General features: G+C 50.8%; 8 protein-coding genes across 8 annotated transcripts; 5 read left to right on the plus strand and 3 right to left on the minus strand.

The window, feature by feature from the left end:
- Nucleotides 1-565: 565 nt before the first annotated feature.
- On the plus strand, nucleotides 566-1,022 carry KD926_000155 (uncharacterized protein; the record flags this gene model as incomplete). Its single annotated transcript, XM_053104084.1, has 2 exons — nucleotides 566-706; nucleotides 963-1,022. 2 exons carry the CDS (start codon nucleotides 566-568, stop codon nucleotides 1,020-1,022), a joined length of 201 nt encoding a protein of 66 aa, XP_052952574.1.
- Nucleotides 1,023-2,063: 1,041 nt separating this feature from the next.
- Nucleotides 2,064-3,347, plus strand: KD926_000156 (putative mitochondrial carrier protein; the record flags this gene model as incomplete). Its single annotated transcript, XM_053104085.1, has 5 exons — nucleotides 2,064-2,241; nucleotides 2,303-2,312; nucleotides 2,372-2,527; nucleotides 2,595-2,868; nucleotides 2,928-3,347. The coding sequence occupies 5 exons, from the start codon at nucleotides 2,064-2,066 to the stop codon at nucleotides 3,345-3,347; spliced, it is 1,038 nt and encodes a 345-aa protein (XP_052952575.1).
- A 445-nt stretch (nucleotides 3,348-3,792) lies between these two features.
- KD926_000157 (mannosyltransferase complex subunit MNN9) lies at nucleotides 3,793-4,998 on the plus strand (the record flags this gene model as incomplete). The annotated part of the gene is made up of 2 exons (XM_053104086.1): nucleotides 3,793-4,908; nucleotides 4,978-4,998. The coding sequence occupies 2 exons, from the start codon at nucleotides 3,793-3,795 to the stop codon at nucleotides 4,996-4,998; spliced, it is 1,137 nt and encodes a 378-aa protein (XP_052952576.1).
- A 540-nt stretch (nucleotides 4,999-5,538) lies between these two features.
- Nucleotides 5,539-7,053, minus strand: KD926_000158 (Zn(2+) transporter YKE4; the record flags this gene model as incomplete). The annotated part of the gene is made up of 4 exons (XM_053104087.1): nucleotides 5,539-5,554; nucleotides 5,641-6,586; nucleotides 6,648-6,798; nucleotides 6,907-7,053. The coding sequence occupies 4 exons, from the start codon at nucleotides 7,051-7,053 to the stop codon at nucleotides 5,539-5,541; spliced, it is 1,260 nt and encodes a 419-aa protein (XP_052952577.1).
- Nucleotides 7,054-7,321: 268 nt separating this feature from the next.
- KD926_000159 (nucleolar protein 16) lies at nucleotides 7,322-8,057 on the plus strand (the record flags this gene model as incomplete). Its single annotated transcript, XM_053104088.1, has 2 exons — nucleotides 7,322-7,452; nucleotides 7,514-8,057. The coding sequence occupies 2 exons, from the start codon at nucleotides 7,322-7,324 to the stop codon at nucleotides 8,055-8,057; spliced, it is 675 nt and encodes a 224-aa protein (XP_052952578.1).
- A 442-nt stretch (nucleotides 8,058-8,499) lies between these two features.
- On the plus strand, nucleotides 8,500-9,828 carry KD926_000160 (uncharacterized protein; the record flags this gene model as incomplete). Its single annotated transcript, XM_053104089.1, has 4 exons — nucleotides 8,500-8,570; nucleotides 8,645-8,776; nucleotides 8,848-8,891; nucleotides 8,996-9,828. The coding sequence occupies 4 exons, from the start codon at nucleotides 8,500-8,502 to the stop codon at nucleotides 9,826-9,828; spliced, it is 1,080 nt and encodes a 359-aa protein (XP_052952579.1).
- Nucleotides 9,829-10,066: 238 nt separating this feature from the next.
- Nucleotides 10,067-14,676, minus strand: KD926_000161 (putative ABC bile acid transporter; the record flags this gene model as incomplete). The annotated part of the gene is made up of 4 exons (XM_053104090.1): nucleotides 10,067-13,641; nucleotides 13,694-14,207; nucleotides 14,255-14,563; nucleotides 14,626-14,676. 4 exons carry the CDS (start codon nucleotides 14,674-14,676, stop codon nucleotides 10,067-10,069), a joined length of 4,449 nt encoding a protein of 1,482 aa, XP_052952580.1.
- Nucleotides 14,677-14,994: 318 nt separating this feature from the next.
- Nucleotides 14,995-16,736, minus strand: KD926_000162 (sugar porter family MFS transporter; the record flags this gene model as incomplete). The annotated part of the gene is made up of 3 exons (XM_053104091.1): nucleotides 14,995-15,378; nucleotides 15,429-16,139; nucleotides 16,200-16,736. The coding sequence occupies 3 exons, from the start codon at nucleotides 16,734-16,736 to the stop codon at nucleotides 14,995-14,997; spliced, it is 1,632 nt and encodes a 543-aa protein (XP_052952581.1).
- Nucleotides 16,737-21,761: the final 5,025 nt, after the last annotated feature.

A 21,761-nucleotide genomic window follows, 5' to 3' on the forward strand; every position in this document is an offset into this window, starting at 1 on the left:
CACGTATATCAGCTTATTATCACCCATGTTCCTCCTGTACAACCCCTCCGGACAAAAAGAAACATCCGTACGACATCCCCACCCCGCAATTCATGACTCGAACAAAAGTCTGGCATAGGCTATACCCAACTCGCATAGCCACGAGACAGAGTAGGCTGGGCCTGGTTTCGCTTTCTGACTTCGCCTCGAGCGTGTACAACCCTTTACAACATTCCATTGGATGGCATTTTCGTCCATGGATGTGGCAGGATTCAGAACGTGGTGCAAGAGGTCTCGTATACCTATCCAGAATTCGGACGATGACAGGCCAACAGGCCAACAGATAGACTGACATGTGAGACTGACATGCTGACGGCTGGACAAGATTGTCCTTTCTCCTTCGAATAGCCTTGTATGACCTCTACTAATAGCTCTGTGGCATTGTTAGGTCAAAGGTATATAAAGAGCGAACGGGTCCGTCGTGAAAGCCTCGATCTACCTACCATCGCCTACCATCACAAAGTCCAATCCGTTCGATCAATTCTTAGAACATTCAATCAATCTTGATTTCCAAACCTCAATCAAAATGAAAACCAGTCTCATTCTCCCCGTCCTCGCTCTCTTCTCCGCCGGCTTCGCCGTCGCCCTTCCGGCCGCCGAGGCTCAGGATAACACTGATCCGCAATCCGATCCTGGAGAGGTTGGCACTGCAGCCATCATCAGGGGTGTATGTATTTCTCTGTCCTATCTAGCTTAGCTTGCCTCCCCCACTCCCCATACCGGCGTCACCGGCATCCATCTTGTTGGAACTAACACCGCAGAAATAAAAGACATGCAGTAGTGTGACTCAGCAATGCACGGCTAGTAACCGGCCTGGTAGCACTTACCATGCTCCTTGCCCTAACAATCATCGGGTGAGTTTTCCGTATATTCGGTCTTGCGCTTGGTGGGTAATGTGATAGACAACTGACGGGAATATATAGTGTGGTGCACGACATACCTGCAATATTGATACTGTTCGCCTTACTGCCGTTTGCAGCTAAATGTGATATTTAGCATGGGTGGCAATGGGGACTAGGATGCAAATGGGAACGATTGATTGCGTAGGCAGACTGCAGCTGCAGGGAAATTCGGGCAAGACTGGTAACAGTGTTCAACCACGGGAGTTACAGTCGGTGGATTACCATTGAGGGTAAGGATAGATAGTGTGTCATTCTTTTTAGTATTTTTCAATTGACTGATGATTAGTATATTATTTGGCTTATATATCTGGTCTAGAATCCGTAAGTGGTACGGTGTGCTGCGGAATATAAATTGTTGAGTCGGGATTGATCTCCTATCATTCGGGGGTCTGACTGGGGTTTCGATATATACTTGGCGAATTGCTATTGAGCGTATTGAATGAAGCTGTCGTAGTGGCATGGCGTGGCGGAAGCAGTATTTCCAAGTAAATACTACTTGGATATGAAGGGCTAGCTTGTTTAGATTGAGAGTTTCGATACATATTCATTGAGGGATAAAAAAAGCAAAAAGAATGACTTTGTGAACGGAGTGTCTTGTACTAGAGCAAAAAGAAAGAAACAAAAAAGATTGAACATGTTATGCGTCGGCCGGGAGTCGAACCCGGGTCCCTTGCTTGGAAGGCAAGGATGATAACCGTTACACTACCAACGCGGTAACTTGGAAATGGTGTCCATTTTACGAAATATAATTCACTTTCTACACTGACCGACTGACCGCGAGGCGCCGGAGAAGCAGCTCAACTCCCCGGACCGAACAGGATTTGCGGGGCGGAATGCGAATTGGAGTCGTGCTTGTTAATAATTCAATCCGCGACTTCTCCAACCAGCAAACCCCCCCCCCCCCGGCTCTTCAATGGAGCTCTCTTCCTCCTCCTCTTCTTCCTGAAACCCCTTGATCAATGACCCCGTCTCTTCCCCAGATACCCTCTACATTACCCATGAGCCAGCGGACCTGAACACAAATATCTTTGTCCGATAGCGGACCTAACGTCATTCTACCGCCCTAATTCGATTTTTGCGATTATATACACACCTCTTGATTGAAACCCGAACTACCACAATATGACTTCAACCCCGACATCGATATCGAAAACTGGAGCCCCCGGAGTCCCAGACCCTCAGGCCGCCCAGAAAATTGAGAGCGTTGGTTCGGGGAGCGCTCGCGCGCCGGTGACGAATTCGAAGCATGACTATAAGGGATTTGTGGCTGGTGTGTTTTCGGGAATTGCAAAGCTGAGCGGTATGTCCTTGCCATGTTTCACCATTGGATTTCTCAAGCTAACTTCCGTGCGGAAATATAGTTGGCCATCCGTATGTGCGATCTTCTTCCCGTTTGCGCGCGCCCTTTTAATTGTTCTCTCGTGCAACAGATTCGATACCGTTAAAGTCCGCCTACAAACGAGCAAAGATGGCCATTTCAGAGGTCCCCTGGATTGTGTGCTACAGACAGTGCGCAAAGAAGGTGTGAGTGGACTGTATAAAGGAGCGACGCCGCCGCTGGTCGGATGGATGGTGATGGACTCAGTGTGAGTTTGGGTCCTTGGATTGGGAGAGCATACAAGGAAGAACTGTCGGAACTGATGCGGGTTCTAGCATGCTTGGTTCTTTGACGTTATACCGCCGACTCCTTCTCGAGCACGTTTTTTCGAAGCCGGAATTGCGATCGCTGGTCCCATTCGCTAGAAAGGACCCGGACCTGCTCACGCTGCCTAGCTTCGGTCATGGTATCGCTGGTATCATGGCCGGTACTACGGTTAGCTTCATCGCCGCCCCTGTGGAACATGTCAAGGCGCGTCTCCAAATCCAATACGCTGCGGACAAGTCCGGCCGCATGTACAGCGGTCCGATCGACTGCACCCAAAAAATTGTAAGTTCTGGGACATGTTTACCGAAAGGCTCGAGAAATTGACTCGATCTACTCTGCAGCTCCGAACACATGGAGTCTCCGGTCTCTATCGGGGTCTTTGCGCTACGATCTTCTTCCGCGCATTCTTTTTCTTCTGGTGGGGATCCTACGATGTTCTGACGCGATGGATGAAAGAATCCACCAACATGTCGGCGCCCGCGATCAACTTCTGGGCGGGCGGTATGTCGGCGCAAATCTTCTGGCTCACGTCGTACCCGTCGGACGTGGTGAAGCAGCGCCTCATGACGGATCCCATGGGCGGTGCTCTTGGAGATGGACAGCGTAAATTCCAGTATTGGAAGGACGCTGCTCGGGCGGTTTACCGCGAGCGCGGCTTGAAGGGATACTGGAGGGGATTTGTGCCCTGCTTCCTGCGAGCGTTCCCGGCGAATGCGATGGCATTGGTAGCCTTTGAGGGCGTGATGCGGTCTCTGCCATGAAGCAGAAGAATTGTGACGAACACTAAAAGAACAAAGACCAGATAGACTGTATATAGTAAATAGATCGAGAACGATGGATGCAACCCATGCAACATTTCCGCATTCGGCGGCGCCCAGACCCGTGACCCGCGCAGTCCCCATCCGGAAAGCTTCGTCATCCCTCACTTCCCGTCTTCCTTTTCCTTTTCCTTTCCTTGTCCTCTTCTCTTTCCACTCTTCATCCTCCCTGGCGATATGGTTGTCGCTGTCGCTGGCTAACACATCCCTCCATCCCCTTCGCCGGGCCTGTCCTGGATCGCTGAATTGATCGATCGGCCCCTTGCCAACGCCAACTGTCGATCTGCACCACTGACCACGTACCCGTCACCGTCTGGCCAACTCACCCAACACCGTCACCACCACCTCTCAACGGTCTCTACGGTCTGCGATGGCCGTCGCTCGTCCAATGCGACGCACCAGCCCTATCACGTTGCTTCTGGCGGCCCTCCTCGCCTTCGGATTCCTTTGCTTCTTGCTTTCTCCGTCTCCCACCTCATCCTCCGCCTCCGCCGCCTCCGTCCCCGTCGCCGACTCGTCGCAACAGCTCCGCGAAGACGCTGCGCAGAATCCTCTCTCGCCACCCACAAAACCATTTCTCAAGGAACAGCCAATTCGCAACGATGGCGTCCAAGCGCCCCCTCCCGTCGTCCACTACAACCTCAACAGCCTCACCAGCACCGACAATGCCGCCGGCATGAGCGAACGAGTCCTCATCCTCACCCCCCTCGCGCGCTTCTACCCCGAATTCTGGGCCAACGTCGAAAAGCTGAGTTACCCGCACGCTCTGATATCCATCGGCTTCATCGTGCCTCGCACCAAGGAGGGAAACGCAGCGGTCGCGGCCCTCGAGGAGGCCATCGCAAAGACGCAATCCGGACCCGTGGACTCCCGCTTCGCCAGCATCTCCATCTTGCGCCAGGACTTCGAGCCCCCACTACAGTCGCAGGATGAGAAGGAGCGGCATAAAATGGCGAACCAGAAAGCGCGTCGTGAGTCCATGAGTCGCGCCCGCAACAGCTTGGTCTTCACGACTCTCGGTCCCAGCACATCGTGGGTTCTGTGGCTGGACGCCGATATTATCGAGACACCGCGGTCCTTGATCCAGGATCTCACGCACCATGATAAGCCGGTCATCGTTCCAAACTGTTTCCAGCGCTATTATAACACCGATACGAAGCGCAACGATGTGCGCCCGTACGACTTTAACTCCTGGATCGATAGCTCCACGGCCCAATCCTTGGCTGACGCCATGGACCCGGACGAGATCCTTCTCGAGGGATATTACGAGATGCCGACGTATCGGTCCCTGATGGCCTACATGGCCGATCAGAGAAACCCCGACCCGCGGCGCGAGATCGAGCTGGACGGCGTCGGTGGCACCGCGCTCTTGGTCAAGGCCGATGTGCATCGTGACGGCGCCATGTTCCCTGCTTTCCCGTTCTATCACTTGGTCGAGACTGAGGGCTTCGCCAAGATGGCGAAGCGTCTGGGTTATTCGGTGTTTGGGTTACCTGATTATTTTGTAAGTTGCCTGTCTTGCCTGCTCACTCTATCTTCCCTCAACGTTATAAACTAATCCGGCGAAAACCAGGTATATCACTATAACGAGTGATAGACATATCAGAGGTGTGACGATTTCAAGTAAAGATAAAATATCCGATAGAGTTTGTATTGTTTTTTATTAGGACTTTGGTTTATTTACTTTGCGCTGTGCGCAAGGTTTCTCGCATATGATAGCTGTTCGTTTGATTTACCCATTCTTGCTTCTGTTTCTTATTTCTTTATTTTGATTTGAACGTTTCTCTCATTCCTGTCATCATATTGACGTTTTGGTCTTGTCTTGTGGGTTGAAAATAAGTTCTGGATTGGCGTCTGGATGGTTGGTTGATACGGTTGCAAGGAATTAAATGTTTATTGTCAGTACTAGATGGGATGTTGGCTTTTGCTGATTGTTTCGTAACTGAGAGGAAGGTATCGTATCATCCCAATCCAAGTAGATATTTTTAGATATTCTAAGGTATATTATATACATACCATCCGTCTTTCGTGTTCTAATCCAATTGTCAAGAGATTATTTAATAACGTCGTGATGTTGGTCGGTGGTTTAGAGCAGCTCCTGGGAGTGGGACAGGACAACGACGAGGGTATTGGTTTAATCCCATGAGATTCTGCGAGAGTTAGTCAACCAATTATTCCCCGTCTTGCGATGGGGTAGAATGATAGATGGAAAAAGGACGAAAAACGTAGTACATACCCAAGCATGATGCCCGCTCCCACGGCGACAGCCAAAAACTGGATGATCGTCTGCTTGATCTCCTTCTTCTTGTCCTTGCCGGTCTCCAACAACTCCGGGATGACCGACACGGTGCCCACATACAAGAACGTCCCCGCCGTGAACGGTAGCAGCATATCGCCCCAGGTCAAGCTCGTCCCGAGCAGGCCCGCGGTCGTGGAATCCGCAGCACCAGCATCGCCACTGCCGTGGCCGCCCAGCTCCTGGACCGCGATGCCGATAAATGTGCCCAGAAAGGCGCCGACAGCCGTGACGAACTGCGCGCCCATGGCCTTCCGCTTCGAGAAACCGGACTGGATGAGCAAAGCGAAGTCGCCGACTTCGTGGGGGATCTCGTGGAAGAAGACGGCGACGGTGGTGGTGGCGCCGATGGTGGGCGAGGCGTAGAAGGATGAGGACATGGCCAGGCCGTCGGTGATGTTGTGCGTGAAGTCAGCGATCAGGTTGAGGTAGCCGCCGAGTTTGACGCTGGGGTTGATTTCTTTGTTGTTGTCTTTGGTCGAGGTTGTCTTCTCTTGCTGCGTGCTGGACTTCTTGTTGCGCTGCTTGACATCCTGCGTGCCCTTGTCAGCGCCGCTGGTTATAGCGTTGGTGCTCGTCTCGGGATGGATGTGGGCGTGTCCGTGACCGTGGGAGTGATCGTGTCCCTCCCCGCCGGTTGCGATGCGCAGCGTCTTGTCCATTGCGACGAAGGTGAAGAATCCGACCATGATGCCGAGTCCGAGGAGCAGGTTGCGGTTGGGTTCGACCATGACGAAGCGGACATGGTCCTGGGCATCCTCGCCGAGGAAGATCTCGGGCAGTAAATGGAAGAGAGTATCACCTAGGAGACCTCCCACGGCGAAAGCGACCATGACGGACAGCGAGGAGGGGTCGATGTTGGGAGGACATAGTGCGAGGAGAAAGTCTAGATGGACAAGACGGTTAGAAGCGAACGTGATGAGGATTTGACTGAAGATGGCACGTACTCGGGGGCCCGGAGATATAGACGGTGGCTAGAATGGCATTGACGGCGGGACTGCCGGGGAAGAGGACAGAGAAGATCTTGGATGTCAGACTGGCGGTTTGGGGGCTATTTGCGCGTTTGTATTCGTTGAGTGATTCCACCAGGGGACAGTTCTGGAGAGGTCAGTACGACTCGAGAATAAAGAGCACAGTCGGACACAGATAGGAGAATATATAGGTAGACTAATTAGGGCAGATAAAAATGACAGGGTCTTTGTTTACCTGCAGTTCATCCTCGATCTGTCCGACCGAGAGCTCCCCGACATCTAGTACATCCTTAGCGACGGCGAAAACGGAGAAAAGCAAGACTCCGGCAGCCAGCGCAAAGCCGATTCTCCGCGAGGGAGCGAAAAGACGCGAGGCCATCATGACGAGGAACAGGCCAGGGGTGAAGGCCACGAGGGGAGCAATTGGTGGAGAGGACGGAGGAGGGTGGACTGATCGATCGGCTGTCCGTCGGCGATAGTCCCAGGTCACCTGCTGATCAGGGGACCCTGAGACAAACACGCCAAGCCCTGCAGTGCAAACACGGACGGGCTAATCGATAAGATCATTTTCTTTTTCTTCCGAACTTTCTTGCCGCAACTTTTTGATCCTCCAATTTGAATATCATTGCGTTCTTGATCTACGCTGCACCATGACAAACATTCGCCAAGCTAAGAAACTCCGGTCGGGGCTGTCGAAAAACAGGCCTAAGAGGGGCAACATCCTCAAGAATGGCAAGAAGAAGGTCAACGTGCTGGGAAATGCTATCATCGCCGAAAACTGGTACGGATTCGATCGCCATGACAAAAAAATGATAAAGAGCAGCGCTAATGACAACTCACAGGGATCGCAAACTGACTCTCACACAAAACTACCGTCGCCTCGGTCTTACTCACCGTCTAAACGCCCCCGCCGGTGGCGCTGAGAAACGCCCCAACAAAGCCGGTGGTATCGACGTCGCCCCCGAACACTCGTTACACATTAAGGGCAGCTCGGAAGCGACAGCGAAGCAACTGGGGCTGGGAGAAGTCGAGGTGGAGCGCGATCCGGAGACTGGCAACATTATCCGAGTCATCAGCAAGAAACGAGACAACCCGCTCAACGACCCCTTGAACGACCTGTCCGACAACGAGCAGGACGCCTACGGAGCTCCCAAGACGGACATTGTCAAGCAACTCGAGAGGCAAGCGGCGCAGGAGGGAGAAGATGTTAAGACCAAGAAGCCGCGCCATCAGAGCTCGCGGGAGGCGGAATGGGTCCAAAGACTCGTTGACCGACACGGCGACGACATTACTGCCATGTTCCGCGATCGGAAGCTGAACCCCATGCAACAGAGCGAGGGTGATATCAGGCGGCGCATTAAGAAGTGGAAGAAGAGCCTGGAGTGATGAGTGGGTGATACCGACATGCATTGTGCAAGGGCGAATTCGGCGTTATACATGGTTCATTTTTTTTTTTTTTGGCTAAAAGTCTTGTATCTATTGCCTTACACTAGCTGTCTCTGAATTCTTCCAGCTTGATGGATCAGAGATCATTTATGTCTAGATTTGACGTGCAATCGAACAGTAATCTGCACATGAATCTACGCTAGTGATGGTGCTAGTAGGAGTCCCAGCCTATTCACTTAGATACTGTTCATGCACCCGGCAGTATAGCTGGCATCTGCTTTCACACCAGATTCTTCATGCTTTTTCCTGCTAGATAGATCCCCTCTTGCCCTCGCCTATTTCACGTTGCCCTCTTGTCCTCTTAACTCTTCCTCTATCTCGCACAACACCCCAGTTGTCTTCACTCCGTTCCATCAACCACAAATCTATCCCAGCAGTTACAATGACTCCCTTCACCGCAGTCATCTTGACTGTCCTGTCTTTCGTCCAGCTTGGATGGGCCCAGATCGGATAGTACGACCGACCCTCTTTCCTACATCCCTATATCGCATATTGCACATATGTTATTTACTGACTGACCAACCCAGCAACGCCAACACCAACAGTCTGCTTTGCTCCAAGCCAGGAGGCCACTACTGCGTCCATGGCTCCCTGCAAGGCCCTACCATGATATCTTGCGTTTCAACCACCACCGCTGAGATCCGCTCGTGCAATATTGAGTGCGTTGTCTACCTTTCGCTATGGTCGCAGTGGGATGTTTGCTAACCACCGCCATTCTCTGGTCTTGCAGATTGGTTAAGATTCTTCCTCCCGGATATAAGGATATGGCTATCTGTGCGTGCTTGTTTCTTTGTACTTCGTCATCTTATTTTCTGCTCGCCTTATGTCCATGAAATAATGTCAATATTCTGTTCCCAAACTAACGAGATGAAATCCAGGTTACGAGACCGCTCCTATCCTCGGCGACGCCCTCTGCGCCTTCAATGGAACAGGGTATCCTCGGTCTGGCAAACCGATTCCGATCCCTGAGACCGCGCTCTGTACTGCCGGTTCTTCCAACGGGGATCCCGACAACTATGGTGATTCGGACGACAACGGTGCCATCGACAGCAACAGCGACTCCTCTCTCTCGCCCAAATACCGCCCTCCCAAACGCTCACATTCCTTTCCTCTAGAGCTAGAGAGTCCTAAGCCCCAAATCACAACCACAACCCGTGCCGACAATGAGAAAGGAATAATTCAAACTATGCCTTCCCTACCTCTTCCGCCCCCGATTACCCCGTTGGACCCTCTCACTGTGCTTTCAACATTGACTATGCAGCCCAGATCCACAGGAAAAAGTCTCAGTCGGTCTCAACCCCCCTGTGTGCCTCAGCTGCGAGTCCGAGATCCGAATACTACTGTTCCCGCAGTCTCGGGCTCGGGCTCGATCAACCGTGTATCTTCAGGTCCTGCATTTGCGGCACTGACATCCACTCCCACGTCTCCGCCTACTGTCTGGAGACCTCGATTGGCTGATAAGTGTACTTGGACTCCGACGCCGATGTATAGGACTGGGGCGGGGGTTGTGAGATCTTCGTCTTCGTCTTCGAGTATTTCGTCTTCTTCTGAGGTGGCGAGTTCAAGTTCGATTTGGAGCTCGAGTGTCAAGCCGACGGAGACTTCGGGTGGGAAGAAGTCGAGAGCTGCGGCTTGCTTGGCTCAGAGGATTGGGGTTGGTATGTTGGTGGTGTGGGTGCTTGGTTGGGGAGTCGTGTTGGGATGGGTTTGATTTTGTTGTGAAGGACTGGTTGTTGGTGTTGTTAGATGGATCGGCGGTTTTGTCTGCTCATTTACTGGTATGGATTAAACTTGCACTGAAGTGCCTGGACTTGGGGGAAATTGTTTTGTATTCTACTGGTTATCGAAGAGGCTTGGGTGGTCAGCGAAAATGGATATGAAACCAGATCTATGTCAACTAACGCACGAATGAATGACTTTTCCTAACTACAAAAACTCTAACCCCTAGATCACATATCCTTTACATATCCCTGCCTAGACACTCCGCCCTGGTCTAGAACGATATAATAATCCGCGTCCTTGATAGCTTCCAGCCGATGCGCGATAGTAATTACAGTCGACTCCTTCATCTCCTCACGGATGATCTGCTGAATTTCCAACGAACTCTCATGGTCGATCGACGCCGTCGCCTCATCCAGAATGACGATCGAGCTGCGACGCAGTACCGCCCGGGATAGCCCGATAAGCTGTCTCTCGCCCTGACTGAGGTTTCGGCCTCCAGCCTCCACATGCGTGTCTAGAGTCCAATTGTGTCGGCCGCATACTCGTCTGAGGATCTCGGCGCATTCCTCGTCGGTGTAGTCGCCTGTTGGGTCGAGATTGAGGCGAATGCTTCCCGGGAAGAGGACGGGGTCTTGGGCGACAAAGGTGACTCTGGTGCGTAGTGCCTGGGTGCTCACTTGCGCGATGTCGATGTCATCGATCAGGATGCGGCCGCATTCTGGGCGGATGACGCTGAGAAGGGAGACGGCGAGGGTTGATTTGCCGCTGCCGGTGCGGCCGGTGATGGCTGTGGTAGAGCCTCCCGGGATCCGCAGGGAGATGTTCTTGAGTGAGGGATCGAGATGAGGAGCATAGCGGATCGTTACGTCGTCGAACGTGATGTCGCGGCCGAATTTGGGCCACGAGGCCGGCGGTTCGATGGTGCCCGGTGTTTCTTCCTCCACATGCAGGAGCTCGTCTACTCGCTCCACGGAGACAAAGTCCATTTGCAACTGACCGTATTGCTTGCAAAGCCCGTGTGTGGCATCGACCAGGCTGTTAGCGGCGATGAGGACAAATGCAGCCAGGCCGGGGGAGACATTGGTGTATAGTGCAAGCACTGTCAGGCAAAAGGTGGATATGGCAGATAGACTCTCGAAGCGGAACATCAGCCAGCTCTGCAGCGACCAGTAGAAATGATCCATGCCTTGGAACTTGTCCACGACTGCGATTACTCGATCCTGGAAACGTGTTTCTGCATGGAATGCGCGGACGGTAGTTAAACCGTGAAGAAGTTCGCCAAAGTTGGATATCAAAGGGCTCAATGATACCATTTCCAGCCGTCGCAAACTCTGGGAGGTTGGGAGGAATTGCAAGAACGTGATGATGAAGGCGACAGTAAGGATCACAGAGAATCCGAGGAAGGTCGGGGTCACGGAAGCAATTACTATGATAGACGAAATCCACGTAATGGCGAGGAACGCAATGATCTGAAACTGCTGGCTAATATTTCCATCCACCACGCCAATATCCGACGTCAGACGGTTCATCAATCGACCGATGGGAGTTACGTCGAAGAATCGGAACGTCGCATGGCTGACTCGCACCATGGCCTGCTGAAACATCGTTTTGCCAGCATAGTAGACGACAACCAGCATCAAAAGTTGCGACAAGAGCATAACGACGGACTGGAAGGCCGTGATAGCAAAGAACGCTAGCAACCACGGGCGAACATCCTCTGCTGGGGGCGGCAAATCGTCGATTGGATTCTTGGGCAGCCAGCTGACTGTGTTTGAGGAAATGGATTGGACGGCGGATCCAGAGGCAATAGACATAATGTTTGACCCTGAGTATTCAAAGAGAAGAACGATCTGGTTATATGCTTCACCCCATTCTTTGAGAAACCACGATTGTGCGACTGATGTGACTCGAGACACCGCCACGACGACAACAAGGGCAGACCACCATTTATACTTTCCGGCTCTGATGTAGTTCCAGTAGACCCGGGCCTTCACACCCCATTCGGCCCGGTGTTCCTCTTCAATGAACTTGTCCGGTACCGCACCCGCGTTATCCTCGATTTCTGCTTCAGCTTCGGACTCATTATCCACTGTATGAGACGATGAAGTATCGTCGGCACTGGAGTCATGAGACGCGATTGCAGACTGTCGGTTTTGAACTGTGGCCCGACCATGTTGAACTTGGATAATCTGATCCGCAATGTGGCCAACAAGATGGGTGCGGTGCGTGACAAGAACAACGGTTCGATTCTGCATCAAAGGACCCGAAAAGCACCTGCGGACAATTGTCTCCGCTGTGTTGTGGTCCAAGGCGGACAGCGGATCATCAAGGAGGAGAATACTTGCCGCGCTGTATACTGCTCGAGCAAGAGCAACGCGTGCCTTCTGTCCCCCCGAAAGACCGACACCATTCTCTCCAACGAACGAAAGGTCGCCATGTTTAAAATTGGCGAGATCGGGAAGCAAAGCGCAAGCCTCGAGCACGCGTTTATACCGCTGCTCATCGTAAGGCGATGAAAAGAGAATATTGTCTCGGATGCTCATACTTTGCAACCAGGGCGTTTGAGAGCAATACCCAACCATCTCATTCGGAATGTGTGTAACGCCGTCGACGCGGTCTAGTTCACCCAGTAACGCTTGGAGCAGTGCGGTCTTTCCTGCGCCGACCTTGCCACAGATGACAGTCAGTCCCTGGGAGATCTTGATATTGACATCCGATAGCACGGGGAATTTCCTCCCGGGCCAAGCAAATGAGCACGAATCCAACAGTAGCGAAGAGTCGGAATCGCTCGGCATATCTTTCGTTTCCTTGTCTGGCTCGTGCATGAAATCCTCAATTCGCTCCACTGAAATTGATGCATTTATGAGTATTGTGATGAGCATGGGGATCTCTCGTATGCGACTTTCCAGCATCGTGAACAGCTGCAATGCAGGGAAGATAATGTCAATCCGAAGGGGATGACCTGCCAGCAGCGTATAAGCATACAATGCCACCACAGGAAACAAGCCACTCGTGAACACGTTGACAAACTGAATCAAAACTGTCCAAAGACTGGTAATGATTCGAAGATTCAATTCGGACTGACGTGCATCAAGGACCTGACCGAGCCAATGGTTCTGCCACCCATACCAACGAAGGTGACGGAGCGCTTCCACAAACTGGGAAGAAATCTGTAGCCTAGTATCACTCGCCAGCCTGCGGACACGCTCCCATTTGAAGAGCGTACGGGTGATGATAGCATTGATCGCTTGGCCGGCCAGAATAGCTACAATGCCCAGGAAACATGAAGGTCCAAGTAGCTTCCAAACAAGAGCAATAGCAATAATCAGACCTAAGGGCTTGTCGATAAGACGGTCAACTTCCCAGAATCGCTGGGCTACCTCGTAGGCGTCTCCACGAAGAAGATTGAAGATCTTTCCCATGGAAGCCGCCGTCTTTGGCCTTTCTTGCTTTGGGCTTTGCGATCGATTGAAAAGTCCACAGAGCTTCCGCTGCTTGGGACCACTTTTGACATCACCATTGCTATCGTCTCCATTTGGAAGTTGCTCTTCCTCTTCCTTGTCCTCGACCTGCTGCTCAAAGACGTTTTTTCTAGATAACGCTTTTTCATAAATCATCATCATCATCTCACCCCTGCTTCTCTCGTAGCACCTCCTACCATACCAGATATTCAGCACCTGCAATTGGGCAGACACAAAACGAAGAAATAGGGACAAAAGAGCATAAGTCAAAGCAGCTCTCTTTCCACCCGTGTAATTCATTGCTTTCAGAAGTTGCTGCAGGAGAACGGGTACAGAAAAGCCTAAAGAAATGTCAGTGATACTCAAGCTCAGACGGGACTCGAAATGCCTAACCGCAAAGCATCTGCACGATGGAAATCAACGTAATAATAAGAACATCGATTCCATTGGCCTGCAGCAACCGAGTGACAACTGATCCCTGGAGTTTGCGGAACTTCTCGTGCAGCCGGCGATGTTGAAACTCAAATCCCAGAAACCATACATCGTCCTCGTTCAGTTGCCTTTGTTTCCCCAAGGACATCAAAGGGGCCATCCACGACACGCTGAGGAATTGCCAAAGTCTCAGGTTATCCTCCGGGCTGCGGAAGTCGGCTGATGGTGCCTGTCCGACAACGCCGATGTCAATGCATGGGAGGGAGGGCTCCCGTAGGGGCATCACAAGGATGGCCACGCAGGCCGCCGCTGCAGCGCCCGCGGCAAGATAGTAGGCGAATAATTTATGCACACCGTATAAATTTTCATTCAAGATATATGCAGCCTCTACTGCGAATGCAGTTCCAAAATACAGAAGCAGAGAGACGGGACTAGACCGGGGTCGTTCCCTGGCAATCAAGGCGGCGGTCAGAGCCTACAGCCAGTTAGTCAGTAATTGACACGGATCAAATTCCTACTCACCCAAGACACCAACAGGATGTAATTGGCGCTATCTGACCCATTGGGGATGACTTTGATGAGTTCAGCCACGAAGCCGACAATGGAGACGGCAAGCAAGGATATCACCCAGCCTAGTCGCTGAGGTCCTGTTCTCGACGCCAGCTCAGGGAGCGGCGAGGGCTCTGGGATGAACGGTCTGGTCCATTTTGGACGCCATTTATGTAACAGACGTCCAAGGATCTGTAAGACAGCGATTGTGATGATAGCAATGCCAGGCACTACTGACACATAGCGCATTGCACATGGCGACAATCGGGCGCTGTCCGAGTCCTGGGGAGGTAAATCAGCGCCAAGAACGAAAAATTGGGAAGAATTCGAGGCTGCAAGCTTACCCAGAAAGAACGACATGCGGGCAGCCCGGCTTCTTGCTGATCCAGGGCCATTGGCGCGAGAGGGTGCAATTATCAAGATGATGGGAGGAACAATGCGCGACGTTCCCCTCATGTCATCCTTCGCTCGGCACGCATTTCGGTACTGCCTGCGCTTAGGTAACCCGGTGCCAAGAACCCGTAACTAACTATACAGCAAGGTACGTAAGGGACAGGAGTCTTTATGTTCAAGATATTCATTGCTAAGCTAGAAAACATCATAGCGCCAGATCCTGCACAGAACCAAAGAAATACAAGCTCAAATCGATAAACAAAGCCAAATCATCTATAAACACGTCTAACCCCATATATACAAAGTCTATGCAGATCAATTTATGTGTTGGTGCTCTGGTTCTCCGCACTCTGATTCTCCAGGTGCTCCTGTCTCTCCTTCTCGTAAGAACCTTCTTTCAGGTCAAAGCGGAACCGCTCCTCGTCCTCCTTCAGTTCAGCCTTAAGTTGCTTGTGCGCATTCCAGATAGGCTTGATCTTGAAGAGACGATCAACCTGCTCCAGCGGGATACCACTGGTTTCGGGAATGAGGAAGAAGGCGAAGAAGAAGGCAAGGAACGACAGAGCTCCGAAGAAGAAATAGACACCGTAATGCATGCTCGCAAACATTTGCTTGGTGAACCGGGCAATCAGGAAGTTGAAGAGCCAGTTGCTGGCAGTAGTGGCCGCTTGACACAGAGAACGGAGGTTGGGATCGAAGAATTCCTGTTTTTCTGTTAGACGGGTTTGAGGTAACACCAACGGAGTCAACTTACGGAATTGATCAACCAAGGGGTGCCGTTCCATGACGGAGTGTAAACGGCAGTCCAAAGGTAGAAAAAGAAGATGCATGCAATTCCACCGCTGTTGAGGTGGTCGGTGGGGTTCTCCTCGGGCTTGACGGCACAGATATAGGCGCCAATGATAAACATGCAGATCGAACCAGCAATAGCACCAATCAAAAGCAGCATTCGTCGTCCCAGTTGATCAACGAGGAACAATAGCCAGACAAAGGTCATCACGGCCTTGACGACACCGAAGATACCCGTGGTCAGGTTAACAGTCTCACTGGCGACACCGATACTCTTGAAGATAGTCGGGCTGTAGTAGTTGATTGCGTTGATTCCAGATCCGTTCTGCCAGAAGAACAGCATGCAACCCAAGAACAGGCGGTACATCATCGGAGGGCGAGAAGCGAGGGATTGGAATGGCTTCCAGAATCCGATACCGACGGTGGCGACCTGCTCCTCATGGACTTGATCAATGGCCGCCACTTCTTCGGCAATGTAAATATCGGTCTCCTCCAGCTGGCGGATCCAACACAGGTTGGCCATGGCTTTCTGGCGTTTGCCCTTGAGGAATAGCCAGCGAGGGGATTCCTTCATCCAGAGAGTACCGACCAAAAGCAAACCGGCCGGAACAATTTGGACAGCGAATGGAATGATCCATTGTTGATGGGTGGAATCCATGGTTTTTTCAACACCATACTGAATCATAAACAGTTAATTCATAAACTTTACAACAAGGAGACGGACAAATGCACTCACGTTGATCCAGAATCCCACCATGCCACCCACTTGCCATCCAAGTTCGTAGAAACCGACAAGTCGTCCACGGATGGCAGGGGGTGCCAGTTCCGAAAGGTAGATTGGGATGATGTTCGAGGCCACACCGGTACCCAGTCCGGTCAAAACACGACCAGCGTACATGATACCGAGACCGCGAGCGCCCGTCGCGCCCACCTGCAAACCGGCGCCCAAGATGAACATGGCAGCGGCAATGACCAAACTCCATTTCCGGCCCCAATAATGACCGATGGGGTAGGTAAACAGAGCACCGAAAAACGCACCGGCGATGAAGAGAGAGACGATGTTCTCGCTGATCAAATCAACGTGGTCGTCGGACATTTCGTCAAGACCGAATTCCTTTGTAAAGGACGGCAGCGTGATTGTCGTGCCGATGAAGGCACTGGTGTACCCGATCATATTGGAACCGCATGATGCGACGGCGGCGAGAGCATAGACTCGCCAGTTGTAGACAGACTTGGGAGTCGGCCGGTCCTCAACGACGTGTAGAACGCCCATTGCTGCGGGATAGACAGCGGTAGGGGAGGTAGAAAAGAGTTGAACAGAGAGAAGATTGAAATCGTATGATTGAAGTTGTTGACAGAAAAGAAAATGGGACCGGGACCCTCAGTAATATCTAGGATTCTAGAGGCGGCACCGGTGTGGGTTTCTGTCTTTTCGAACCCTCTCCACACCTTACGTCGTGATTAACCCCATACTGGGGCTTGAGGGGGATAGAAAGCGAACTTGCGATACGCTGAAAAATCTAATTCATCCTATAGATGTAAGGATTTTGGTGCACTTGACCTGTGAAAAATTCCCACGATCTCCATTCGGTGGACACCACGGCCGGGGAAGTGTTTTCCCCAAGCTAAATTGGTTCGCTTGGCCGGTGGGTAAGTAGTTCTAGCTCTAGCGAGAAAAAGAACATTCAGCCGCGACGATCATATTCATATATCACTGGTACGCCACGCTCCCCTGGAGGACCAGGGAATGCAATTCGTTGAGTTCAGATCCATCCGTCGAGTGGACAGGACTCCGTGGCAGTCGCAAACAAGCGTGCAGAACTAGTGGACAAGTGCCGTCCAGGACCGAGACCCGAGGAAGGCACGGCAGATTCTCCTCCAGCAGAGACAGAGTTTGTGACGGTGAGCAAAACCGTGTTCGCTGGATGGAGCCTATCCAAGGTTCTTGGCCGGCTCGGCTGGAAGCTCTGGTCCTAGTTGTTAGAGAGAGGCCACCGAGATCCATTAGCCGGACCGGCCGGTGTCCGTAGTCTATCTCTATTCCTACTTCGTAGTAGTGTTGCACTTTTTCCCAGGGCCACCGACCACGGCCCATCAGCGCGATCGGGACGGGATGAGCCCTTAACCCTATTCTCAGCATGGGGCATCATTGGTCTTTCGGACGATTCCCGAGCGCCCGAAACACGTCCCTTTGCCGATCGCCGACTGTCCAGCTGCAGATGTTTGAATTTGGATTTGGATTTGGATTTGGCTTAAAGGGCGAGATGTCGCCACTACAGCGTGGAGATCAGCATGATGAGATCAGTTGTTGACAGCGTCACTGGCACCTCAGCGAGGATGAAAGACAGAGTGAAGCCGAGATCGGGGCGAGGAACCGAAGCTTTGCTAAGCATCGCGTGGCAACCGTGGCGGTCACCTGACCGTGGCGAGTCAGGTGACCCGCCGTGGCCGGACGGAGAAGGATAGACGAGACCCAGCGCCAGGGGCCAACGCGATCGGGAGAATGTAGATCACTCTCTCCTCTCTCTCTCCTGGAGATGGGAGGCAGAACTTCGGCTTTCCCCCTCCCTCGCGAAAGCAATTTGCCTCGTTTGTTTCAAGCTGTCACTGGCTCCCTGCAACCCGTTCTATGTACAATTAAATCACCGTTGAACATCATGTCCAGTCCTCCACCCCACGTTGACCAAGACGTCAACCTGCCAAATCCAATAATCCAAGAGTGGTTACAGTGCAAAAAGGCAAACACTCGTGGAACCTTCCATACCAGGAGATTTGATTCTGACACCTCCGGAGCCACCGGATGTCAGCGCGCCCCAGCGATATATATTAACTATTGAGGCACTACGCAGGCAAAATTCTAGAATGCGGAGGGGACGCAGCTGACCTTTATTATTAATCTAAGCGGCTTTTAGCAATCCCGGGGTTCTCCCTTCTTCCCCAAAACCCCACACTGCACGCGGGCTGATGGTTGCTCCAGACTCCAGTTGCTGTCCGTTTACCCGCCCCCAGGCTCAACGAACTCCCGCAATCCTGCAGCCAGCCAGTCACGTCGCTCGTGGTGTCAGTCTGGGGTCTCTCTGGTCTCTCCGGCCTCTCCGCGTTCTCCTGCTGAACTGGAAATTCTCCGCCTCGCCTGTCAATCAAGGAGATTCTCCCCGCTTACGACAGCCTGCGCATGCGCTGGCTTTCGGCCGTGGGAGAATTCATGGGGGTATGACTTACGTCAAACATGGGGAGAATGGAGAAATTAGTGAGTGATAGGCGTGGATTTCATCACATAGTTACGTGTTGGAATTATCAAACAGGCATGGTGTTGGATTCCAACTATTATCGCATTGTAGCTCAATATGGTAAGTCTATGGAGTCCTGGATCTTCTGAAATATATACTTTTTTAATCCAGCAAAACAATATGTAAGATTAAGATGCATGACACGATGATAGGATTAAGGCACTTCCTCTACAGGATAAAGCAGGTCGACTCGGACAGGTACGAATGTGATCTAGGGTTGCAGATTCCTAGACACGTCTTTTTAGAGTGTTTGCTGCACACCACCTACCGCAGGAAATTGACAAAGCGCTCTAATACGATCGAGGGGCTGCGTGAGCGTACATAGAACTACAACATAGTTAGTTTATGCCTATAGTCAACCCGCTATATTACCAAATTCATACACCAAACAAGCCTCCAGCAATTCTGCTTTGTTTAACTAAGTGAGGAAGTTTTGACGAGCCTCCGGAATCCAGTACCCTTTAAGAATAACTTAATCTAGGAGAGGAAGATAATGATTATAAGGAACTTTACTTTAAGTGGCGGGTTAGGGTCTTGATTAGCCGTAGTGACGTGCGCAGAAGAATATCCATATAGTGTAGAGCGGAAGGAGTGTACAGTGCCTAAAGAGGTGCAGTAAGTTGTTTTGGTTGTGTTTGTATTTTTATTTGTTTGCTGTATTGTGGGATTACGGTGTATGAAATATGAAATTCTAGATAGGCTTCATCAGGTCAATAGAATTTTGATTGATTTTGATTAATTGGAGTCTTTGATTAGACAGAAGTGAATATTGTGATGCCTATGTGATGCATCTCATCACTTAACACGGGAATAAAGATTGTTAATTTGTTATATAGGACAATAGACATACTCAGGCTGGTCGTACCTCAGGCTTCTAGATTGCCCCCAGATGTAAACCCGTTAAGAATCCCAAGTTTGTAGAGCCATCAGCTTTAACATCCACTTCCTCCATATCCCGAAGAAGTTTCTCGATATATCCACCTGCACCGCTGAGTTTCATAATATGTGCAATAGCGCAATGGACGCGGAGAAGTCCAGTGTCAGGTGGATCAATTGTACGGCTAGGGCTTAAAGTAAGAGTGCGAGTAACCGGAAAGAATGGATCATGCAGGAAAGAACTCTGCTCCAGCGAACCGATCTTATTCTTCCTGTCCATTCAAAGCATATCTGGAGCTCACCAAATAATCAGTGATAGTCGAGTGTGAGTGTTAGAGCGTTTATAGGACTGTCAATTTTCGGGCCATCAAGACGGTGGCTAAGCCCTGGCTTAAACATGTCCAATATGCGAAGTACATTCTTCTTTGATTCGCTCTAGAACCTACATGAGCACAGGAAGCATTAGTAGTCCATAAAGCGTACCAAATCCGTATCTCCTGACCCGATCGTCGTTAGACAATGAGGAAGAAGTGCAACTTCTAGATACTGAAATCCACCTGGGGATGCATTCCTTAAAAGGTTTCCATAATCATCTTCGCAATCGTTTCCATTGCGCTCTGTGCGCTTTCTGGTTTCGACTCTATCTAATTTACGAGATATCACGCAAGAGGCAGCTTTGTTGCAGAATAGATACGCGCTGCCTTGTGCCGGTCGGTGTAGATGTTTGTATTGGGGATAGTGATGTAGGCGTTGCTTGCGGTGTTTTTGCGGATGAAGCCTTGACTGGTATGCCAGTTAGCAGCAGGATCAACACATCTAAAAAAAAGAAAGACTTACATATGAGGAAAGAGAAAGTTATGAACGATATACTCTGCGAAATTCTCAACGACAAGATTAACGTTGTTCTTTTCGCATGCGTCCGTTCGTGGGTCCCCAACAAAATTGTCGGCAGAAGATAAAATAAGAGAAAAATTAGTGTCGAAGCCAGATTCTTTGCCTAAGCCGGAAAAATCATGAATATACGAAAAGAAAAATCTCAGAAACATGTCTTGGGCTTTAAGCGCTCGAATATTTCCTTGATAAGTACTGTAGGCTTGTAGCCCTTTTGTACAGTGCTTTGGAGGCCATAATGCTGAATAAGTCTATTGAGAAGTGACTGGGCGCGTTGATTCTGCTGAATTGTTAAGAATAGCGATGGTGAGAAGTCCAATGCCGATTCTACAGATGATTGATGACGATGTTGAGCCATTAGGGTCGGTAGTCAAGCAAGGAATGTGTTGTGGCCAGGGAAGAGAGGCGCCTTTGGGTGATGCGGTTATCACGTGAATAATTTGTTTTAATGTTATACCGAGAAGATGAAAAGTAGAAAGCTGAATATTACCAAGAGACATATTTACTATGTTACTGCCATCGGAAACTCTTGGACGGTTGGTATTATTTAAATGCGTTTTTAGGTCCGGGGTTTTCCGCTGTCAATCTACTGTGATGGAATCATGGGATGTTAGGGGTGGATAATTGTACCAGTTTCAATGGTCAAAGTGCTCTTATCCTTCCATTCAAATGTAGGAAACTTTAACGCATTGACGGTCAACCTGACAATAAATCGATTTGTATCATCTTTCATCACCGATTGGAGGTGGTGTGGAGGTAGATGGAGGTTCTCCACTCTCGCCGAGCTGATTAACAAGATTCGGCATGATGACCTGGAGCAGGCATGGAGGCGACGCAGCTTCTCACCTGCTCAAATTTCTTGCAGAAATCTCTATTCTATTATTGTAGATTGGGGAATTCGAATCTTTTATCGATAGCATGGATCAATCCCCACCGGAAGTTGATTCCGAGATTCAGCCGGTCTCTCGCCGGAAGCCCCGAACCTGCCCTCACTGTAAACGTCATTTCCGCCGCCATGAACATCTCCAACGACATATTCGCATTCGTACGTCGTGCCTTTTTAAACAGAGGCAATTTTCAATTGGGGCTGACTTGCATTAGATACGAATGAGAAACCCTATACATGTGCTTGTGGTGCTTCCTTTGCTCGACGTGATCTATTGAAGCGCCATCATGCCGCGACCCATTCACCGATTACTCCAATAACGCAGCAACATTCCCCAGCTTCGGGAACTAGTAGC

The sequence above is a fragment of the Aspergillus affinis genome (genome assembly GCF_023601865.1).
Source record: "Aspergillus affinis strain CMG 70 chromosome Unknown NODE_104_length_129409_cov_87_598545, whole genome shotgun sequence".
NCBI lineage: Eukaryota > Fungi > Ascomycota > Eurotiomycetes > Eurotiales > Aspergillaceae > Aspergillus > Aspergillus affinis.